This window comes from Dipodomys spectabilis, unplaced genomic scaffold, assembly GCF_019054845.1.
Source record: "Dipodomys spectabilis isolate Male_0828 unplaced genomic scaffold, ASM1905484v1 ptg000163l, whole genome shotgun sequence".
Classification (NCBI taxonomy): Eukaryota; Metazoa; Chordata; class Mammalia; order Rodentia; family Heteromyidae; genus Dipodomys; species Dipodomys spectabilis.
In genome coordinates, this window is record NW_024870840.1 from 17441316 (window position 1) to 17466137 (window position 24822).

Consider the following 24822-nt stretch of genomic DNA (forward strand, 5'->3'; position numbering starts at 1 on the left):
TATCTGAAAATATAGTTTCATGTCTGCTATATGAAACCTCTGAGAGATTCCCAAAATCCTAAGCGTTCAGTGCTTACAGCTATGTTCCCTCAATCACCCTTAGCCCAGGGAGGTTCCCAGAAGGCATCTAGGGTGACGAGGAGATGGGTCAGAGCTAGAGACAACTCCACTGTGGTTCAAGAGCAAGGGTGGCCATGTCACCAGACACCAAGGCCAGGTGAGCGCTGACCTTCTATGGACAGCCTCCCCTGGGAGTCAGAGACTTCTTGGATGTCCAAAATTGTGATGAAAGTCCAAATTCTGAAAGCTTATATGCTAGTTAACAGCGGGTTCTCTAACACAGGTTATGGATCTTTCCAGTCTGATTCCTACGTACCTAAGAGCAACCTTCTTCTTTAGTCCCAGTCACCCTGGTCATCCTTCTCTCCTCACAACCTGTCCTGCCTCAGGGCCTTTGCACAAGCTACTTTCTCCCCCTGGAATGTACTTCCCTTGCTCTCCTATGGCTAGCTTTCTTGTCATTCAGGTTTCAGACTACATATTACCTCCTCATAGCAACACCCCGACTCCCCACCTAGCTGCTAGCTTCTCACTAACATTGCTATGCAGCTGCAAACAGCTGGTAGTTCTTCCCAATCACTTATATATTTATTAATTAGCTGTATCTTCTTTTTACTAGGTTAAAGTACCATGGAGGATACTTAAAGCTAAGAACAATGGTTTCTTTTCATTTACTAATACTCTGTGCTCAGAATGAGTAGAAAGTCTTCTACAAAGGCTCAACAACTGAGTGAATGAACCAGTTTATTCTCGTGTCGGATACCAAAGGTCAGGGCAAGAGCAGGCAGCAAGTACTTACTCAGCATCTATGGAAGATGCTACTTAGGAAGTCTAATGCAATTTCTTGCCCATTCTTTAAATATCTCTATAGAAGTTTTTTTTTTTTTTTTTGTAATACACCCCTGACAGGTGAGCACACAAGGCATAGAGAGGTGGAGTAGGTTGTCTGAGGGTTCCCCGCTGAACCCCAGCCAGGCTGCCTGCACACACCCCACTCCTTGCTGCTACGGTGCTGCTGTACTGCTTCTCCTCTTCCTAGAGTAGAGTGTCTGTCACAATCCACAATCGGTGCTGTGGCTTGCTGTGGGACCCTGGGCAAACTGCATAGCCTGACTCCAAAAGTAGGTCTCTGTCTACACAGATGTACGAAGCCACACGAACGAATTAGAAAGAGTAAACAAACAGGAGAAGAGAGTGGAGTTGAACTGTGCCTGGGAATTCTCGCCTCACCAGGGCACCTTCTGTGCCATCCAAGTCTTGACCAGGTTGAGTTCTACGGCCCCTGTGGACACCATCTCTACACAGACTGGAGATTTCCCATCCAGGGATGGACTGTGTCCACTGATTCTTGGTGGTTTGCTCCTGCTGCCTGGAACTCACTTGGAGTCATCCAGTCTGGTCCAGTTGCACTCTTTCTGCACACACTGTGAGGGTGCTGTGTACTGTGGCAGGCAAGCGATCCTGCTCATCCTGGTCCAGCCCCAAAGTTCAGGACAGAGTCTGGATCCCCAATATTCTCCTGAGCACCTGCCCTGTCTGCCCTATCTGCTTCACTTGAGAGCCACTTACATTTTCGCTGTTGACATCAGCCTCACTGGGGCAGCCGAACAGCTCCCGCCGCAGGAGATTGCCGTCATACTCCAGGAAGGTCAGATAGAGGTTGCGGAAGAACTCCACGTGCTTGTTCTTCACCCGCAGCTTCTTCGGGGAGTTCCAGTGGATGACCTAGAGGTGACCAGGAGGTCGTCAGGAGGCAGGGCTGTACATTCAGGAAGCCGTGGCTTGACATCTGACTTGTTGATACTCAGTCCTTCTACCCATCATCCACCCATGCTTTATTCCATCCATCCATCCATCCACCCACCCACCCTCCCACCCACTAATCATCTATCCATCCACTAATCTTCCATCCATCCAGCCAGCCATAATCTATTAATCCATGCATCCATCCATCCATGCATCCATCCACTCATCCATACCATATTTATGGCAGGATGGTTAATAACAAGGGCTCTGCAGCCCTTGTTGACATTCTGCCTCCATGCCAGGTATTCTTTTAATTTTAGGCAAGTTAATTATTTTATGCCTTCATGCCCTCCTGTGAGAAATGGAACACTTGAGGCTCCTGCCTGTGTCAGTTACCAAGATACCCTTTCTTGATGCCACCCCTGCATTGTCAAGCAGAGGCCAGGACACTGCAGACATGAAGTTGCTTAGTGGTCCCAATAGGGTGAGCAGAGGGAGCCCAAGGGTTCCCATGGAGGGCAGACACTGCTTCCTCTGTGGCTGCCTGTTCCGAGTATCACCTGACCTCTTGTCTTCCCCCAAGGAGTGGCCTTTGCTCCAGCAGCGCTTAGAACGTGCCTTATCACCCTCTGATCTCAACCTAAAACTGTGACTTCTTTACTTCCTGGTAAGTTCCGAGGTGTGAGTTCTAATCATCCCCACCTCTTCCCTCTGCTCCTCCAGGTCCAGGGGTAATGGTTCCTGCAGTTACTTATTCTGCTTTCACTTAGGTACCAAATGATCACCATAGCCCCATTAACATTCCTGAAATTCACATGCTCTGTTCACAGTATGGTGTCTGTCTCCCACCTGGGCTCTAAGTGACACTCTCATGGAGTCATTGAAAAAAAAAAAAAAAGCTATAGTATATCTGGCCTGGAGGTGTCCAGTGGCAGGTCCCTTGGAGCCTGCCCTTGGTACACTCTGGTCCATAAACAGGTGGCTAGAGGGAACAGAAAGGGAAGAGCAGGAAGGAACCAGGGCTGTGGATGGGTGTGCCAGGGCTTAAAAGATGGTTGGAGGCTCCTGAGAGGGGAGACTCATGGGCAGGACTGCGCTGCAGCAGGAGACATGGAACAGAGAATGGGAGAGAGATTACCTAAGGGTGGAGCTGGGTTGGTAGCCAGGACTTGGGAGGTCCATGCTTAAAATCAGATCCTAGCCACTGGAGATTTTTAAGGAGTGAAACCACTGATCTTCGCTTTTGGGAAGGGCACCGACTGGTCAGAGAAGAATGTGGTATTGTGGATGGGTAGGGCAAAACCAGAAGGATGATGGTTATGAGCCAGCTGCAATTCCCAGCTGAGAAATGAGGACTTGGAGACACAGGTTGGAAAGATAGGAATAGGAGAGAAAAAAAAAAAAACACTTGGTAAAAAAAATCAAACACTTATGGGGTTTCTATAATCACTATGAATAGTAACACAATGGCATTCATTATTAAAATTAATAGTTATTAGCCACAGCGCATGTGTGTTAGGTAGCAGGAGTTTAAGAGGAACTGAGGTGCTAGGGCTCTGCCTCAGGCACGGAGCGATGCTGTCACTGCAGGGTGGGAGTATGTCCTCCACGCTCTCTCCCTGCCGCTCCCCTAGCCTCTCTGTGTACTCTCTTGTCCTCTGCCTCTGTCGTGAGATGAAGCAGTATAAAGGCCCTGGGCAAAGACAGGCTCCTTGATCTAGGACTTCCTAGATAAGCTTCCAGATCTGCAAGAAATAAAGGGCTGCTCATGATAAGCTACTGAGTTTATGGTACTAGCAGCTCATGCAAACTAAGATATGGAGGAAAGACACAGGGGCCCACAGCTCAGTCACTTCCTGGTCCGGCCGCATTCTGTTCCCAAGTCTGCAGCAGGGCCCAGAGCCTGCAGGTGAGGGGTCTGAGGCCCCCATCTCTCTGATCTCTTTTCTGAAGATGTACATTGGTAGTACCCCTTCATTCTGGCTGTATACCCACCACTCCCAATGCCAATTCTCCCCTCCCCAACTAGGCGCTGCATTAACTGTGGGTCCTTGGACAGCTCCTCACATTCTTCTTGGAGTTTCATCTTCTTAAGGTCAAGGTGAGGATGACTGAGCCTGATGGAAGTAGGCAGGAATGATCAGCACAATGCCTGTAAGGCTGGGTTGCTCTCTGTTTTCCTCACTGCTCAGAGACAGATCCCCTGGACATACAACTTGTATCCTGCCTCCTTTCTCCTGCTGGCCAGCATGAGAGCTGCTGCTACCCTGAGGACAGACGCAGGCCCTGAGCACTTACAGTTGCAGATGGGGCCCACGGAGCCAGGGGGATTGTCTGATAAAGCTCACATCTCAGGGAGGGAGGGTGGGTGTGAAAGATTCAGTGACTGTCCTGTGCCTTGGGAAAGATGCAAGAGGCCAAGAGTCTCCCTGAGGACATGCTCCAGCTAGGGAAGAAGATCCCGGGCCAAGCACTGAAATAACTGCATGTGGGCTGGTATCACTCACTCTCTGTGGGGATCCTGTCTTCACCGCAGATGACTTTGGTTCTTGCTAACTGCTGAGGCAGCAGCTTGGTGGGCTGATGTGTCTCAAATTCCAGAAACTTGGGCTTCCTCAATATGGAGAAACTTCAATTAAGTGAACAGAAGAGCACATAAACCTTAGCGCACTGCGTGCTGACCTGCCGGGTACTTCGGAGACAATGACTCACTTAATCCTCTAAATAAGCCCATCTGAGTCTCACTGTTCACTTCCTGGAGATGGTGTGTGACTTGCCCATATCTCACAGCTGTCAGGTGTGGGGCCAGGGCTTGAAGTCAGCTGCACACTAAAACCTGCAGTTCTCAGCTAGTGCTACCTCTAGTCCCGATGAGTTGAGCTTTTGACAGATGAAGATTGGGATCACAGGAGGAATGAGCTGCACATGATCCCACAGTGGTTCTGTGCCATGTCAGGGTGAGGCTGAGGGATCATGTTCTCCACTCTCTCAGCCTCCTCTCATCCTACTGTGACCCACCATCATCTTCACTGTCTAGTGACATGAAGCACACAAGGACTATCAGCAAATGCTGGTCCTGGATGAAAGGCAGCCAGGGTTAAATTAGGAAGGCTGGGGGAGAGGAAGGGGACAAACCAAGGGTTTAGGGAAAACCCTTTGCTACCCAGCTGCCATCTGCTCATGAGCCCATCCACAGCCTGATAAGGTGTATTTAAATGTACTTTGGCACTTAAGGGTGTGTGTGTGTGTGTGTGTGTGTGTGTGTATGTGTGTGTGCGCATATGTCAGTACTAGAGGCTTGAACTCAGGGATTTTTGTTTTTTTCTCCTTAGCTTTTCATTTTGAACTCCTTTTTTTTTTCAAGGCTGATACTCTACCACTTGAGCCACAGCTCCACTTCTGGCTTTGTGGTGGCTAATTAAGAGATAAAAGTCTCATAGACGGTCCTGTGTCAGCAGCTAGGATGATAGGCATGATCCATTGGTGCCTACTAAACACTTTAGTTTGTAATCATTAGGATACTTCAGTCATAATCTACTACTTTGCACCAGGCTGTAGGAAATAAGTAGCAGCTATCACTTTTTACATGCCTATCAGATGATAGACATAACCAGAAATGTGTGTACACATGCACAAGTACATGCATGTACAACACACATACACCCACATCACAGTCAATCCTGAAAACAACCTCCTGAGGTTTCAACAGGTTCACACAGCCCAGGGTCACTAAGCTAGTCAGTTGTCTAGCCTAATAGAAAACCAGCTCTGTTGTCTCTAAAATCTTTTTCCCCCTGTGACTTTTGCCTCATTCAACAAATATACAAACGAACAATGATTATTTGCCAGAGCCTGTCTTTGGGCTGAGTGCAGGGATGATTGTGTTTGTGAACATGTTTGAGTGTTTCTGTGACTCTCTCTGTAGCATTCACAAATCAAAGAAAGAGCCTGGCTGGCACGAGGATGGGAGAATCGTCCACTCTAGACGGTAAGCACTCTATGTGTTTTTGCAGAGTTGTTAGTGATTTTTCCTGAGAGGGCTTATGTTCATTAGGTGCAAAGCAACCCAGGCCCACAGTGGCCTAGTGACTAGTCTGGAGTCCCACAGCAGAGGGACAGCAGAGGTTCTGTTTCCTGGACCACTCACTGCTCCTTCTACCATGCCACATTCCTGATGCTGACAAGCCATCTCAGGATTCATGAGGCTCAAGTGTGATTGATCACTGCTGTGTGACTAGTAAGAAATGTCATTTTCTGATCCTTTGAGAGACAGAAGCAGCCATCAGCATTGGCATGGGGACAGCAAGCTTATGGTGTCAGAGGCAGTCTTTACTGACAGGCTTCTGGTCAGTCCTGAGAGTGATCCTGGAGTGTGCTTCAAACAGATTAGTGTGCAACATTGGATAATGCATGTGTACCTGAGATCTGTAATGTAAACCCACCCCAACTTACTCCACTTCCTGAGGTACATTAATACTGTACTGATAACCACATTTATTCCCAGATCACACTCAAGTGTGTTCTGGGTACCAAACACTTGTTATAGCTCATCTACTCTTTACACAGCTCTACAAACAAGTGACACTCTCATTATGTCCTCTTTTAGGAGAGGGAAGTTTTGGAAAATCACTCCAAGTTACATGACTAGAAAGCAGGAGAAACAAAATTTGAACCAAGCAGACACAGAACTGGATACTTATTCATGTATCAGAAATGATCAGAAATAATCCTGAGCAGACAGACACAGGGTGATCCAGGACATCCCAGATACAGGGGAGAGTCTGCAACCTAACTTAAGTAGTAAAGGAGGAAGGGAGTTGCCAGGTGGCCTGCAGAAATCGCCAAGCATTGTGGACCCCAGGAGTGTCATCTGATCAGATGTGAGTTGTCTACAATGCTTGAGGATATGTGTGCATGAGGACTCAGCCAGGGGGGAGTCAGAAAAAGATGACAGAAATTGATTGCGGTTCAGCAAAATCAAACATTATCTGAGAAGACAGCAGAAGTAAATGTGATTAAAGGAGATGATGAGAAACTGTCCACCATCAAGTGCACAGAAAAAAGTAGCTCAAAGAAGAATGGAAACGTCAGTGCAAGGAGAAGGCTGTGGAAGAACACCAGCTAAAACTCTGGTTTCTGAGATATACCCAAGTTCACAAAAGTAACCCATGTGCAAAAAAGACCTGAGAAACCATCCCATGTACAAATACCAGGTGGACTAGAGCACGATTCCTATCTTTTCCAAGTCACAGGGATAAGAAATATTGGATAAGGGGTAAGGATGTCTTATCTCAAGACCCCCCAGGATTCTGTATGATCTACTCCTTAGCCTGGCAGTTAAGCTTATGGCCAATCAACTCCACTTACAATTTCCAGTAGTTCTCCACTTAATAGGCTTCTAGAATTTTTTGATCTGGTTTTTCATGACTCTGGCTTTGCTAATTCTTTTCCCTCATCTCCACTCTGAGACTTCCTTCTTGTCCTTCAATGCTGAACTCAAAGACTTCTTCTGCAAAACTCACCTCAACTCTTGCTGCAGAATGCTGCTTAGCATGTTTTCCTCCCCACTCTATCTTTGATTCCTAACTGAATACAAATTTTGTTTGTGGGTGCAATATCCCCAGTACCTGTGAATAGATTATGATCTACATAAGATCTAAGCCAATCATGATGATCTTGGACTGATATCTCAGACTCCCTTGCAGCTAGGAGTGGCCATTCCCAGACTCCCTTGCAGCTAGGAGGGGCTATGTGATCTAAGATTCTCCAAAAAAAAGTTTTCTGATTCCCTAAGAAAAAGATTCAGATAAAACTAGTGACATCTCTCTTCTATCTCACCCACCTTTCTGTCATGAACAGAGATGTAATGATTGGAACCATGACAGCTGTTCTGGGATCATGACCTAGGAACATGTTGATAGTGGCATATTCTAAAGTTTTTAGGCAAGAGATTCATACTCTTCATTTTTATTTCAAACTACATCAAACTTTTCTCACTCTCAGAGAAGAAAGGGGGTGAGGAGAATCCGACTCAGGGCCTTCTACATGTTAGATGAAGACTCTACCATCTAGTTCAACATTCTTAGCTCACAATTTAGGTTTTCTAATTCTGATCATAAGCAATGCTAACATAACATCTGAGGCAGTTGTTAGGTTCTTGCTCAGTGTTCTATAGACTTGCAGTTAACTCTGTTAGATAACTCATTGCATACTTCAGCAATTATTTATTTACGTCCCTGCACCTGGCAACATTAGAAAGTGAATTTCTAGGCTGGCAGGGAGCATGACTTATTATTCTTCCTGAGTGCCACAGTGCCTGGCAAATAGTTAGTATTCCATAGCTTCCCTCTGGTTCAAGAATGGAAATCATGGTGATGACAGACAGTCTCAATAATCCTCACATTCTGTCTGTCTACAGTAAATCAGTTATAAAAGTCCTTTAAATGTGGGCTTCAGAATGGAGAAACATAGTTTCTCTTTCATTGTCCAAGGGCCAAGTAGCTTGTCATTTTTGTCTTGCAGGTGTTTAAGCTCCCTCTGTTATCCACTTGTTCTGTATTTGAAAGAGAAGGACAATATTTTCACAAGTGTTTTTTTTTCCTTGTCAACTTTAAAATTAAGATTCATGGAAAAGGAGTGAACAGACCTACATGCCAGACCGGATCCAGCTATTAATAGCTGTGTAAACTACAACTAAATTGTCTAGTGTTATAGAGATAGCCTCTCATCTGTAACAGGGACTTGAGCAGCAACTGCCTTGCAGAGCTGTGGTCAAGGTCAGGACTGATGTAATCATGGATGTGGTGATGGTTAATTGTAGGTATTAACTTGACTGCATTAAAGATTACCTAGAGAGATGGTGAGGGATTATTTCTGAGTTTGCGTATGGGGTGTGTCCAGAGGAGACTGACATGTGAGTTGGTGGATAAGATCCAATCTCACTATGACTCCACTATCCATTCAATGGGGGCCTAGATGGAAACAAAAAGTGATGTCCTCTCAGAGGACATTATTCTCCTGCTCCTGGACATGAAAACTCTGGACTCTCCAACCTTGAGACTCTAGGATTTAGGCTAGTGACATCTCCTGTGCTCTTCCACCAATAACTTTTCTGGTTCTGAGACCTGCCTTAGCCTGAGCAATGCTACCAGCATCCTCTGGTCTCCAGCTTGCCTATGGTCTGTTGTCACAGGGCTTCTTAGCCATTACAATCATGTTGTTTTCTTGTGTGATAAATGCATTCTGCATTCGAATATACATATATTCATGGAGAAGAGAGATATGCCCATACCTGGTATATAGCAAGCTTGCAACAGATATCTACTGAATGACACCCTGGTTGGGGACTTCCAGAATCTACTCTGCCATACTAGAGGAAACCAAAGGCAGAGAGAAAAAAAGAAAGAGGAGGAGGGGAAAAGACTGTTATTATGTACCTATATCTACCTGTGTCTGCACAAAGAGTGTGATGTGGTATGTTTATACACTGACACGTAAATGTGCATGGGGAAAAGTCATACCAGGTACAGTATTGTTCATTGCAGTGTGTTTAGTAATATTATTTCACAGCAATAACAACATTTGAAATAAGCTTCACAAAAATAAAAAAATGACAAACTAAAATAAAACAAATTTTTAAAGAAAAAGAGAAGAATTTCCTGAAGAGCAAAACTAGTAATGTAGATAATTCTCCCTTCTCTTCCCCAATGGAGGTGAGTATTCACCTCTCCAATTCCACTGTGGGATAGACAGGGTAAACAACTTCCAAAACATAAGTCAGGAAAGGGAAACACTGACCTCACTGTAGAGAAAGAAGCCTGGCACACATCATCCTTACCTTGTGAGGATGGTTAACATCTCTAGGGGTGTGCCTGCAAACTAAATGGCCCTGGATAGATTGGGAGAAGGAAGGCATTTGACCTTGGTGATATTCTTCCCAAATATCTCTAACCTCTGTCTTTTTATAAGAAATAAATTCCAGAAAGTTTTTATGAACTTTGCTTCACCAAACTACCAGATGACCAATACTTCACAAGCTATCCAGCAGGATTGAGACAGTATCACAGATCACTAGAGACTAAGGAAACAAGGAATTATGGGAAAATGGTGAATCTCAACAAGAGTCAGAAGATTGGGCAATATACCAAGGATTATTTCTTAGTATCACTGCTAGGAAAGATGCCAACACTAGGGCAAACTGCAACTGGGTGAGGCATTATATGTGAACTTCATTCTGACATTCTTCTAAATAAAGATATACACACCTCTGTGTGTGTGTGTGTGTGTGTGTGTGTGTGTGTGTGTGTTTGTAACAGAAGAGTTAGCTCTACTGTTTTCCTAGTATTCTTCATCTATCCTTCCTTTGTAGAACTCTTTTAAAAATATAAACCTGGTCAGGCACTGGTGGCTCACACTTGTAATCCTAGTTACTTAGGAGGGCTGAGATCTGAGGATAATAGTTCAAAACCAGCTTGGGAAGGAGAATTTGTGAGACTCTTGTCTCTAATGAACCACCCAAATAGCCTGAAGTAAAGGTGTGGTTTAGGTGGTAGAGCACCAGACTCGAGCAAAAAAGCTAAGAAATAGCACCCAGGCCCTGAGTCCATGCTATAGTACCACACCAAAACAAAAACCAAACAAAAAAGGTGATGAAGACTAGTAAAGAGGTAACACTTGCTTTGTCTGACTTGGCAAGCTGGGTTGAAAGAAATTTGTAAGGCAATATAGTAATAACATGAGTAAGCTTCCATTCTCAGCAATGACTGCAGGAAGAGCCACATAAAACGAGAGGGCCCAAAGAAACCCATCTAAGACCAATTTTCATAGGAGATTTGCTGCAGTGTTAAAACTAATGTACAGAGGATTTTGGATGTGTTTGCTGGATTCTTTATAGACAAGGAAATACGCAAAGAATGACTTGTCTGGGAGCATTAAAGGCAGGGTGTCCTGGACAAGTACCATTCAGAACAGCCAGGTCTGATTCTGGTGATGATGACGATGTTTTATGAAAAGCGCAAAGAAGTAATCAGCAAAGATACAATTGCTCTAACTGGAATAAAATAGACATTCCAGGGTCTGAGTACAAAGGGAGCTCCCACATGCATTCCTCTACTGAATCATTCCCTGCTAAGTATGCAGCAAAGGAATGGAAGCCAGAACACACAAGCACTGTTTGATACAAATGGTTTGGCTAATTTCATAATAGCAAGAAAGAAAATTTCATAGAATTTTTACAATACTCTCTTGGCCTGAGCAGTGTCTCAACAGAGAGATTTGAGGGCTGACCTCAAACACAGGATTTGGAAGGGATGGTACCTGTAAAGGAGACTTTCACATCTCTATCTCTATGAAAAGATGGACATAAACAGTATTCTATCTCACAATTTTTTTTTTTTGATGCATGTCCTGGAGCTTGAACTTAGTGCCTAGGTGCTCTTTCTGAGCTTTTTTGCACAAGGCTCTCACTCTAACACTTGTGCCACAGCTCTACTTCTGGCTTTTTTTGGTAGTTAACTGGTGCATCTCACACTTTAGAAACAAAACAAAACAAAATACATACCTACAATTAGTCTGACACTTCAATGTAGCAGTGATGAATGAGAAACTAGTACTTTTAGAAAAGAGATTTCTGGCTGGGCGCCGGTGGCTCACGCCTGTAATCCTAGCTACTCAGGAGGCTGAGATTTGAGGATTGTGGTTCAAAGCCAGCCTGGGCAAGAAAAGCTGCGAAACTCTTATCTCCAATAAACCACCAGAAAACTGGAAGTGACACTGTGTCTCAAGTGGCAGAGCACTAGCCTTGAGCTGAAGAGCTGAGGGACAGTGTCCAGGCTGAGTTCAAACCCCATGACCGACCAAAAAAAAAAAAAAAAGAGATTTCCGATATAGAGCTGGCAAACAGATATCTGACATTTTTATTTGTTAAGAGTTGATAAAGTCAGAAATGATGTTACCTTACAAAATCCTCATTTTTACAGAGTTAAATTAAAAAAACTTTTGAATGCTTAACTAACATTCAAATAGAGAAAATTACAGTGGCTTTTGAGATAGATATCTACATTTAGATAGGTATCTATATTTAGATATATATTTGAATCTTGCTGATGTTTCTAGTAGTAACCTTATCTCAGTGCCATCTGCTACGTATCAGAAAGCCAGTGACAGACAGCCTGTGTCAATAAAATCCAGAGGAGATAAGCTCTGCAAGTTACCTAATGAGCAAAGAACACACGAGTGCTAAACACACATGGTATAAAAATCCATGGACTTATTCCAGCTGTGTCCCCAACCAGTGCTTAACCTTAAGCAAGCCATTTCTCCTCTTGGGCCCCTCCCCATTTATCTGTGGAATGAGAACATTGGGGCAGACAGACAAGAACACAGACAGATGGATGAGAATAGTTCTTGTTGACATGTTTGACCCACAGTCTACTTCAAACTATTCTGAGAGGAAGAATTGTATTCATTTTTTTTCCTTTAATAAGACTAATGTTTTTACTGTAGGTCTCAAGCCTGGTCGTAACTGGTTGGCTTCTACCTCTTTGAATCTTTAGAGCTCTGTAAAGCAATGCGTGTTTCCTACTTTCTCATATGAGATGTGAGGGCAGGCTAAAGACTCAGTGATGGCTCACAGTCGGGTCCATGGTAGATGCTTTGTAGTAGCAGCCTGGTATATAAAGGATGATCCAGCATGAAAACACCTCAACGGTGTCCAAAGCAGACTGCTTGAAGAGTGGCAGTGCCTCCCATTTAGTTTGGAGGACTTAGGTATACCAGCTGATATACTTTCTCAGCAACCATAGCACCCCCCTCCCCCTCTGCCCAGCCCCTGCGCTTAGGTATCCACTAGAAAGAAGTCTGGTGGAAAGTTGAAAATTCCAGATTTTAGAACTTCCTCCCCAAACCAACTGCGTTTTTTTTTTCCCTCCCTCGATCCATCCTAATCCTCCAGAATCAACCTCACCATTCATCATTCTTATTACCCTCTCTCTGATTTCTCCTGCCTCATTTTTCACTGTGGCCTGCTTAACAGTGGCAGGTCCAATATGCTAATGCCCAGGGCACCTCATCTTCCTCAAAAGATGTGGAAGCTGACATGACTCTATGTATTCTAAAATGTTTTGAATCTTGAGTTATGGACTGCTTTTTTATGCAAATGCTATAAATTCCCTCTAGAAAACACTGTTTTTCTGTGGGGATAGCATGATTTGTTTTTCCCTTTCTGGCTTTTCTCTTCTGCTTCTGAATTTTTCTTTTAGGCATACTCAGTTCCTAATTTATAAGTTGATTGGGATCTAGAATTTAGTCTCTGAGCCCCTGGCTTAAAATTTAAATGTTCTTCCAAGGAGACAGTGTTATATGAAGGGTATTCTGGTTCTGAACTTGAAATCCATTCTATTTGAAGAGGGCTTGCCTAGCATATGCACAGAATCATGATATCACATCTGAATTATAGAACAGATTGAGTCACATTCATCTCGTTTGGCTTAAAGTGTGCCCCCATCTAAACACTAATTCCAGCCAATCTATCCTGGAATCTTCTTTGGTCTTTTGAGATCCAGAAGGAAGCTATGACCGCTGACTTCATCTGAAACGTATTTCCTGTTGATCCAGAAAGATCCCAGTGCATTTTGCATAGACAGAATGGGCTGGGAAGGTGGCTCAGTGGTAGAGTGCTTGCCTTGCATACATGAGGGCCCTGGGTTCGATTCTTCAGCACAACATAAGCAGAAAAAGCCAGAAGTGGTGCTGTGGCTCAAGTGGTAGAGTGCTAGCCTTGACCTGAATAGCTCAGGGACAGTGCCCAGGCCCAGAGCTCAGGCCCCATAACAGACAAAAAAATAATGTGTAGAAGGTGCCTGATGATACCCAGGGTAGAAGATGTCCAAGGCTAGGAATAAGCTTGTCCCCAGAAGGATACAGGAGGATTTCTGCTCCTATGTACTCAGCTCTGCGCTTACCAGGAGCAATTAGTGTTGGCTACCAAAGGAGGTTTTATTTCTGGTGTATCTAATGTAACTAGAAATCGAATTGAATATATTTTGAATTCTAAGTGCCTGAGAGTGTTGCTGTTTCATAAAAGGCAAGCGATATGCTTTGCAACGATTCCATGAAAAGAAATTCCTAAAAAAAAACAGTCTTCCATGAGGTGTGGGAACAAACCAGGAAGAGTTCTATGATGGCTTGCAGAAGTCCTTAAGTTCTACTTCTTTTTAAAGGAAAGGATTCTCATAATCCTAGGATATTATGCACAGACACACACACACACACACACACACACACAAAGAAGGGAGGTGAATGCAAGGTAATACACTACTCAATCAGCAGACTAAAAACCCTGGCTTATAGATGAAAAAGGAAGTAAATCAAGGCTAAAATCGGTTATGACTCTTGCATAAAATGACCATAGCTGAAACAGCAAGAAACCTCTCCCACCCCGTATCTTGTAGACCTCTTCTGAGGTCTTAGGACTGACCATTACCCCACTTTTAAATTAAATGTTTAATTTAACCTTTTGCTTTTGTCTTTAATCTACTTGGAACGTATTTTGTTTATTGTGTGAGACAGGTATGCATCTGATTTTTTTTCTTCCATATGGCTATTATGGTATCTCAGTACCATTAATGGGAAACAGAATGCCTTCTCCAGTGGTCAGTAATGGTGTCTTTGCATCTATTAAGTTCCCATAGGCAGGTGGCTGCTCTGGAGTTATCCACTGTTTTGTTAATTAACGAGCACTATTAATTTTTAGTAGCTGTTAAATTTGTGAGTTTTTTAAAACCATGAATAAGTGTTTAATTTCACTGAATAACTTTCCTACATCTATTTTGGTGATTATATGGTATTTCTCCTTTAATCCACTAATATGATCTTGATAGTTACTTATTTTTTCAGTGTTAAATCACCCTTGTCTTTCTTGGAATAAGCCCAATTTGGTCATGATATATTATCTATTTTCTACATGGCTGGATTTGGTTAGCTAATATTTTGCTTAAGATTTTTACATCTATGTTCATGAGAAAAACTGGCCTATAATTTCTCTTTTATGTAACTTCCTTTATCTAATTTTGGAATCAAGTATATTCTAGACATAACAGGGTGAATTGAAAAATGTTTCTCTTTTCCTATTCTGGAAAAGTTTATTGAAAATTAGAAATGTCCTTTGATTAAAAAAATGGTACTTATTAGCAAGGAGGGCTATGTTGTGTTTACAAAGGAGTAATGGCTAGAAGACAATTCAGATCCATAGTTTTTTTCCTTAAATTCCTTTTGGTAAATTATACATTTCTAAGAATGTGTCCATTTTGCATAAGTTTTCAGATTCATTGACATATGTTCACAGTATCTCAGTCTTTTCTAAAATTCTGCTTTATCTATTGGTTGAAAGTTCCATGGACTGAAAGATTAGTCACTTTAGTCTTTCTAGTATACCCAGATCCCAGGAAAATTACTTGCTCAAGAATATTTTAGAGGGGGCTGAGAAGGTGGCTCAGTGGTAAAGCGCTTGCCTTGCATGCATGAGGCCCTGGGTTCAATTCCTCAGCACCACATAAGCAGAAAAAAAAAAGCCGGAAATGGTGCTATGGCTCAAGTGGTAGAGCGCTAGCCTTGAGCTGAAGAGCTGAGGGACAGTGCTCAGGCCCAGAGTTCACACCCCACGACTGGACTCCCCCCAAAAAAGAATATTTTAGAGAGTTAGGTGCCAGTAGGTCATGCCTGTCATGTTAGCTATTCAGAAGGCTAAGATCTGAGGGTTGTAGTTCAAAGTCAGCCTGGGCAGGAAAGACTGTAAAACTTTTATTTCCAATTAACCATTAAAAAGCCAAAAGTGGAGCTGTGGTTCAGGTGGTAGAGCATTAGCGTTGAGCGTAAAAAGCTAAGGGTCAGTTCCTAGTCCCTGATTTCACGTTCTAGTATTTACAGACACCAAAAAATTTTGGAGAATGAATCAATGAATTACTGCTACTCTGTTCATTTCTTGGTGCGTTTTCTTTTTCTTTATGAATTCTGCCATAGCTTTGTCTATTGTATTGGTTTCTTTCCAAGAACTTTTAATTATATTGAGTAATTTGTTCATCAGTTCCTGCTCTTACTTTATGGCCTGCCTTTTCTTTCCTTTGAATTTATTCTAATGTTCATTCAGTATCATCCTAAGTAGTACATGTTGATTTTTTTCAGCATCTTTTCTTCTTAGTTCACTTAGTGTTATGTATTTCCCTCCATGTTTATTTGTTCTAGTAATTTTGACATGTATTACTTTCGTTCTCATTTTGTCTCTAAGCAGTTTTCAGTTTCATTATGATTTCTACTTACAACCATGAGGAAATTAAAAGTGAGTTTTCAATTTTAATGAAATAGGTTTTAAAAATTATTATAACAGGCTTCTAGTTAATTGTACTTTATTCAGAGCATTAAAGTGAAATACTATTCTTGAATATGTATTGAGGTTTGCTTTTTGGGCTAGTACATGGTTAATGTTTTATAAATGTTCTGTATGAGTTTGAGAGAGATACATAGTCTCTAAAAAGAACTAGACTCTTTATTTGCCCAATAAGCCAAGTGTGCTATTTATGCAATTCAAATCTTCCACATTTTGAAATCAATTTGACTATTTGATCCTTTAGTATCTGAAGAGCATATGTTAGAAAAAACATTCCACTATGATTGTTATACTCACCCATTTCTTTCTCTGCAATTCCAATGGGCTGTAAGTATGTGGATATACGTAAGTATTAAAGATATATGAATGCACCTATATTCATACTCTCCTACATATACATAAAGATACATGTGCAGAAGATATATACAAGGTAATCTCATTTTCAAGTTGTGGCCATCTTCCTTCCTCATAATGATCTGTTTGATATTACTGTAGTCAGTTTTCTTTTGGACATTTCCTTGATAATTGCTTCTCATTATTTATTTTTTTATTTTTTGGTTGTGGGGCTTGAACTCTGGGCCTGGGCCCTGTCCCTCAGCTCTTCAGCTCAAGGTTCACTTGAACCACAGCGCCACTTCCAGTTTTCTGGTGGCTAAGAGAGATAAGAGTCTCAAGGACTTTCTTTGCCTGGGCTGGCTTTGAACCATGATCCTCAGATCACAGGCTCCTGAATACCTAGGATAATAGCGCTTGGCTCTCATATATTTTTTGTGTGTGCTAGGACAGGGGGCTTGAACTCAAACCCCTTAGTTTTTTGGCTCAAGGCTGGTACTCTACTACTTGAGCTACAGCTCTACTTCCAACTTTTTACTGGTTAATTGGAAATAAGAATTTCACAGATTTCTTTGCCTGGCCTGGCTTTGAATGGTGGATCCTCAGATCTCATCATCCTGAGTAGCTAAGATTACAGGCATGAGCCACTGGGATCTAGCTCTTCCATAATTTATTTCAACCTTTTCTGGTTATTATCAGTCATATCTGTCTTTTGTAAATGCTTGATACAATTTTCTTTTTTTTCTTTATTTGAAAATCTGTCTTTTTTATCATCAATATCAGTTTACCTTTATTTGATTATTGATATAGTTGATCTTTCATGTTGATTTCTTGCTCCCCATTTCCTCCATGGTTTCTATGTCTGTGCTTTTATTTTCTCCTCATTTCCTTGCATTTTTCTTTCAAGTGACTGTGCCAGGAACCAGAGTCAAGGCCTCACTACATTTCCTGTAACACCACACCAACCTTTAAACCATACTCTGGGCCACCAGGGATCAGCAGACCACTCAATACCTCATCCAGCTGCTCCCTGCTTCCCTTGGGAACTCACACTCAACCAACAGTTTCTGGCCTTTGCTGTCTTATTTATCTTAAGGAAGATAGACTATGCTTGTGTGTGTGTGTGTGTGTGTGTGTGTGTGTGTGTGTGTGTGTGTGTGTGTGTGTGTGTGTGTGTGTGTGCATGCGCAATTGAATTTGGGGTTCACACTCTTCCTTGCTTCGTCCCTAAGCTACACCTCTAAGATCTGTTTATTTTTTATAGCTTACAAATGTTGCTTCTCTTGTGTACACAGACAACTTTTTAAAGGAAATAGACTGTAGTCATGCATGTCTCTAATTTTCCTCTGCTACAACCAGAGAGGAGAGTGTACTTGATGTTGAACATAACTGTGTGTAAAATTTTGCCTGATTGTTGCCAGTTCTTCCACTGCCCCTGTAACTAAGAGTTTCTGATCTCTTCCTCCTCTTCCTCCTCCTCCTCCTCTTTCTTCCTTCTTCTTCTTCTTCTTCTTTTTCTCTTTCTCCTTCTTCTTCTTCTTTTGTTGTTGGTCATGGGGCTTGAACTCTGGGCCTGAATGCAGACCCTCAGCTCTTCAGTTCAAGGCAAGCACTCTACCATTTGAGCCACTGTGCCACTTCCAGTTTTCTGAGTGGTTTACTGGAGATAAGAGTCTCACAGACTTTCCTGCCTGGGCTGCTTTGAACCACAATCCTCAGATCTCAGCCTCCTGAGTAGCTAGGATTACAGGCCTGAGCCACTGGTGCATGGCTCTTCACTCTGGGTAGAGCCCTGTTGGCTATCTTAGCCAGTGGGTCCTTAACAACAGTGACTGAGGTTTCATTCTGTGCCCTAAGACTTCATCTTTACCTCCACCTTGCTAGGAGAACATGTCAGCCCAGGAGACACAGAGAACATGGAGGAGACACTGCAGGATAGCTGAGCTGTCCCTGACCAAAACCATCAGAGCTGAAGCCGACCACAGATACTTGGTTAATCCAGGGGGAATCAGACACCATCCAGCCTGAGTGTAAACTCATCAGTGGAATAAGTGGTTTTAGCTGAGCCAGTTTAGAATAGTTTGTTACACAGCACTATCTATAATAGTAGATAACAGATACATCCTGCCCTTCTCCATCTCTCTCCCACCAAGGTCCCACCACTGGGCTTGGTACCCAGCAAGTCATGAAGAAGGGTTTCAATCTGTCATTGTCCCTTCTGAGGGAAGAAAAATGAGACATGTATGTGTTCCCCACATGGACTTCCCTATACCTAATGAAACACCTATTGTATTTCATTATACCTCTTTCCTTACGTGTTTCTCTTCTCCTTAGGCCATGAAGTAAGTGAGGTAAGAAGTTATCCACATTTGTCTGTACAGTACCTGTGCTTAGTCTGAGTTAAATGAATGGATGTGGGGAACAGAGATGAACCAGTAGAGCAGGCAGCAGATGGCAAGAAGAATAACCACACAAGCTAGTTCTTACCCCTGGGGGTTCTACATATTCTAGAAGGCCAAACAAGGGCACAATACTCCCCTATTCTCAAAACATCCAACAGAGAAGCACAGCACATTCTTTCTGCTCCCTTGTGTCATACATACACACACACACACACACACACACACATTTTTTTTTTTTTTACTATACTTTGCATAAGCTTACAGCCATCACACATGCCCTTACAAGGCCTCCCCTCTCCCCAGGCCTGGCTTTCCTCTGCCCACAGTGGGGCCCTTGTTCCACTTCTGAAGACTGTCTTGACCCACCTTCAGATCAGACACGTCTCTGTAGCACTGCTCGGAGCGAGTATGGTCCGACAGCTGCACGTTCCAGAAGCAGGGAAGCTGATACACCAGAAAGGGGTTTTGCTTGATGACAGCATTGAAGATATCCTGAGGAACAAAAGGCAGACACAGTCAAGGCAGCCGATGGGTGCAGCTTAGAGTTTTGGCTCTCAAGACATCGTATCCCCTGGGGGAGGGCATCTCTTCAGTATCCTATTCTGCACACAGGCTAGCTCACACTGTGGGCATTTCTCTCGCCTCTTGTCTCTAGAAACCCAGTGATAATGGCTGGGCAGAGGTGGGGAATGACCCTGGTTGCTCCTGAGTTCTACTGGTCTCATAAAACATTACCCAGAGGGCAAGGAGTAACATTCCTGTGCTTGCCAGCATATAATAAATGAAGTCTCTTTCCTTTCCCTCATCCGGTCCTAGCAGGGAGCCCTGTATTATCCATCCTGAGTCTCCTGGAGAGGAAACTGCATCATGACAAGTGGCTCAACCCATCCAGAGGGAAGACACAAATGACAGACAGCTCCTCTTAGCAGCTCTTCCCTGGGTTTTGGTGGTTTGGTGATGGATGCTGTGTAGATCCCTGCAGGTGTCAGTGTTTAGAGTATACAGCCCCTGCTTTGAACTCGAGACCTGCCTTGTCTGAGGGAGGTTTGTAAACTCTTTTGGGCTCTTTCTATGCCCTTAAATAGGGTCACACTTATCAAGTTCTGATAACAGAAGAGTGCCAGGAGGTAAATTATAGGCCGGCATGGCAGCAGGTGGTTGAACAAACTAGCCTCTCTGGACATGGACACCCAGTTGCTAGCTTTGGCAGATACACTGAAGCCATTGTGACCTGACTCAAAATAGGGTGGAAGGTAGGAATCTTTTCCCCCTCAGGTTTGAGAAAGCACCTGAGTAAGTTTTCCCAACATTCATGATGCACCACATTCAGAGTGCGGTGAGGAAATCAGTTTTGGATTCCTTGGGAAATAGTGAACAGATAATGCCTAAAATAGTGAAGTAATCCTGAGGAGTTTCTTGTTTCCGTTGTATTAGAAAACTTCGTAGGAATGTGACAAAAGCGGGCAGTTGAAAAAAAATGTGGATAGTGAATTCTCTTTAGGTGAAAATCCAGAGAAATCATTTTTGTCTCTCAACATGGTAGCTGATACCACAGCAAGATGGAAATCTAAGTCAGTTACCATGGGAGATCCAAGATCAAAGATGGGAGCCCTTCCCTTTCCTAGTCAAAAGGAGAAATGGAGCTGGGTACTGATAGCTCACACTTGTAATTCTGGTAACTTGGGAGCTATGGAGGATTGTAGTTCAAAGAAAGTATAGGAAGAAAAGAAGGATTGTAGTTCAAAGCTAGCCCAGGTAGAAAAGTCCCTGAGACGTCATCTCCACTTCCCCCCCAAAACCCAACCCAGCTAAAAGCAGGGCTGGAGGCATGGCTCAAGTGGTAGAACACCAGCTCAGCAAGCACAAGCTTGCTGAGTACATACAGCAGTTCTGTCAAAAAAAGAAGGAAGTGGAGGAGGAGGAGGAAGAGACTGGTTTCTTTAACTGGTATTTATTAAGAGTTTGGTGTGATTCAATAACTTTTTCAGACTGTTGATTAAAAAATGGGTGGTTTATGGATCTAAGGAGTTTACTCTTGTATTAAATCCCCAAGTTCAGGAACACTATGATGAGATCAAATTAACAAGCTTAGCTTCAAATGTTAGACTATGTTGGTCACAGAGGCCATGGAAATCTTGCCTTGGGGCATTGTGGGAAGGTGGAGTCTGGGTCATCCTACACTGATGTCATTTCACAGGAAGATGGCAGCCAGTGAAAATGGTGGCCTTCTAACACAGCAGCCTGCCATTTACTTAGGATTCTGTTTCAACACACTATGTGTTCTCTGAGGCTCAGGACTACGCTACTCTTCTGTCATGGCTGGCTCTGCCATCCTTCCTCTGCTTAACCTTGTTAGACACAGGGCTTAGTGATCATCTGTTGAATGAGAAAGTGATTGGACTGAAGGACTATTGTGTCTGCTGTTTTAGCCTGGTAAGAATGGGGCAATCTATCTCAGTCCACAGAGTCAAAAAACAGGTAGGAAAGCATTCAGATCCGGCTTCTTGTTGATTTCTTGGGAAGCTACCATTTGTTGTGGTGAGGGTCTAGAATACCCCCACAGGCAGATATGTTAATAGTTTTAGGCCCAGGTCCTTCCTTGGTCCCTATTATCTGAGTTTCAACCCAGAGCCCCATTTTTGCTGTATGGGCACTCCACTACTTAAGCCATATCTTGAGTCCTTCTTTACCTTTTTGCCTTTTTTTTTGGATAGGGTCTTCTTTTGTCTGGGGCCGCCCTTAGCTCACAATCCTACTGCCTATGACTTCTGTGTAGCTGGGATTACACAAATGTACCACCATGTCTGGCCCTTAGGTAGTGAAACTTTTAAGGGATTGGGCCTCGTGGAGGGTCTTTAAGTCATTAGGGATACACCCTTGAAAGGGATTATGAGACTCCAGTCTATTCTTGCTCCTCTCAAATTCTGTTTCCTGTCATGAGATAAACAGTTTGGTTCATTTATGACATGTTTTGCCTTATGACAGACCCCCAAACAACAGGGCCAACAGATCATGGCTTGAAACTTTCAAGACAAGTGTTTCTGGCCAGCAATGGTGATGCATGTGTATAATCCCAGCTCTCTCAGGATATTCAGGCAGGGGGATTTCAAGCTTGCCGCCTGCCTGGGCTATATGGCGAGACCCCCATCTTACAACAAAAAACCCAAACCCTCAACAATCCCACAGTACTTTCCTACATCAGGTATGGGACGCAGTAACAATTCACTATGTACTAACTCAAGGGCACTTGGATCTGAGTTCCTCCCTCCTGGGCACTCACCTGGTCAGCCAAGGATGTAGACAGCATGCCCATGAGCTCCCTCTCTGCCGTCAGCCTCCACATCTGTTCCCATTTCATCTTCCGAAGCTTATCCAGAAGCAGGAGAATCACACCTGGACAGCAGCACAGCACAGAGGAACAAAAACCAACAGTGAGGTGGAGGCAGGGAGCCCCTGGCATCCCTGCCATGGCCTCTCAGGACTGTGTGCACAGAGGATGGAGAATCACTGAGACATTTGCCCCCTTGCCAAAAATCTCAGCCACTGTGGCTTCACCATGAGGGATATGCATCTGGAGGGGAAGATGTCAACCCCAGGCTCCAACAGGTGTTTGGTATGAGACTAAACTACATCTCTAAAACACTGTGGCCTTGGGATGGGAAAGGAGCACAGACCCAAGGGCTGTTGCAAGGATTAGGTGAGATGGGCAAAACTGCCTGGGAAGGTCTAGGCATGCATGGTAGGGAGGGCTGCACCACGTGTAAGTCTAATTACTGCCACTGGGCTCCAATGTAAGCAGAGTTGAAATGGAAGTTTATGCTAAATGCATTCTATCATCTCCCCACACCATCAGTGTCCAGCAGAGTTAAAATGGAAGTTTATGCTAAATGCGTTTTATCATCTCCCCACACCATCAGTGTCCACAAGCCACCTCACTGTGCACCGGAGACAAGCACGTTTCCCACAAGGATTAGGTTCTCGCCTGTATTTTTCCCCCAAAGTCATGATCCTTAGTTTAGCTGGAACCTGGAATCTGTACAATATATACCGCTTATCTTTACACAGAGGAACAGCATCTTCTCTGTGACTGTACGCCGAGCCTGTCTTGTTAGCTACTGGCCGGTCATATGGGCCTGCCCCAAGTTCCTGACTTTGGAAGAGGTTTCTTTGGCTTATGGATAATCATTATGCATCTCAGTCTACTTGTGCCTCTGAGAGGGAAGGCCATTGCTTATTGACATGAGCTCCAAGCCTTTGAGTTGCCACCAAAGCTAGTAGTAAGAGCTTCTTCGGTCCTCCTGTTAATTTCCTTTTCTGTTTTCTCCCCTTGTGGACCTTCGTGAATGGTGTACACCTGACTGTAAATGTGTGTGTGTGGGAACTGGAGCTTGTTCAACTCAAGGCTTAAGTGCTGTTCCTTAGGTTTTTCCTTTTCCTTTTCAAGGCTGGTGTTTCACTACTTGGCTGCAGCTCTACTGCTGGCTTTTTGGTGGTTAACTGGAGATAAGGGTCTTATGGACTTTCTGGCTCAGGCTGGTTTTAAACTTTGGTCCTAATACCTCAGCCTTTTGGAGGGGGGCACAAGGTGCCATCCTTGGGCTTAAACTAAGGACCTAAGTGCTGTCTGTGTGCTTTTTTTTGGGGGGGGGCTTATCTAGTATTCTACCACTTAAGTCAAAGCTCCACTTCCAGGTCTTTTGGTGTTTAACTGGAGATAAGAATCTCACACTTTCTATTTTTTTAATGTTTTTTATTTTTTTTTATTGTGAAAATACCTTATAGAGGGGTTACAATTACATGGGCAAGATAATGAGTACATTTCTTATCAAGCATTGTTGCCTCCTCCTTTGTTTCCCCTTCCTATCTTCCCCCTCCCTCCACTCCCCCACCCCCGGCCAAAGTTGTAAAGTTCGTTTTCGACATAATGACTTGTACATCTCATTGTTGCAATGGGTCCACTTGTATCCCTATTTAAACGATTTTTCCCCTTCCCCTCCACAAATTATACCAACATCAAATACAGTGAAAGCAGGGGTTATACCGTGGGGGAGGGACATACAAATCAACAAAGAAATCATCTTATAAATATGTTAGAAACAATTGCATGAAAGAAAAAACAATCCAAAAAATTCATATGGAACAATAAAAGACCCCGAATAGCAAAAATGATTCTTAACAGAAAGAACAGTGCTAGAGGAATAACAATACCAAATCTCAAAACTCTACTACACCACCATAGTAATCAAAACAGCTTGGTACTGGCATAAGAACAGACCTCAGGACCAATGGAATAGAACTGAGAACCCAGAAATGAACCTACAGACCTATAGCCATCTAATCTTCGGTAAGGGAGCTAAAAAAATAGAATGGAAGAAAGACAGCCTCTTCAGTAAATGGTGCTGGCAAAATTGGTTAACTACTTGTAGAAAACTAAAGCTAGATCCTTATATATCACCCTGCACCAGACTCAACACCAAATGGATCAAAGACGTTGGAGTCAAAGCAGACACACTGAAAACATTACAGGATGGAATAGGAGAAACTCTAGGTCTTGCTGGCACAGGCCGAAATTTTCTTAATAGAGACCCAGAAACACAACAAATCAAAGAAAGGTTGGACAAATGGGATTGCATGAAATTGCAGAGCTTCTGCATGGCAAAGGACATAGCTAGCAAGATCAATAGAAAGCCCACGGATTGGGAGAAGATCTTCACTAGCCATACAACGGACAAGAGTCTTATATCTAAAATATACCTGGAACTCAAAAAATTAAATTCCCCAACAACAAATTCTCAAAGAAACAACTTCCCAATAAATAAGTGGGCTAAAGACTTACAGAGAAACTTCTCTGAAGAGGAAAGAAGGATGGCCAATAGACACATGAAGAAATGCTCAACCTCT

At 43.3% G+C, this 24822-nt stretch overlaps 1 protein-coding gene across 2 annotated transcripts in view; it reads right to left on the reverse strand.

The window, feature by feature from the left end:
• The window catches only part of Large1 (LARGE xylosyl- and glucuronyltransferase 1), a 445329-nt gene that overhangs the window by 48040 nt on the left and 372467 nt on the right, over window positions 1-24822 (reverse strand). For both annotated transcript variants that reach the window (XM_042693250.1, XM_042693249.1), the window contains 3 exons: window positions 22202-22314; window positions 19288-19413; window positions 1630-1785 (listed from right to left, as the gene is read on the reverse strand). In XM_042693250.1, coding sequence (XP_042549184.1) covers window positions 1630-1785; window positions 19288-19413; window positions 22202-22314 — 395 coding nt within the window. The remainder of the gene's footprint in view (window positions 1-1629; window positions 1786-19287; window positions 19414-22201; window positions 22315-24822) is intronic.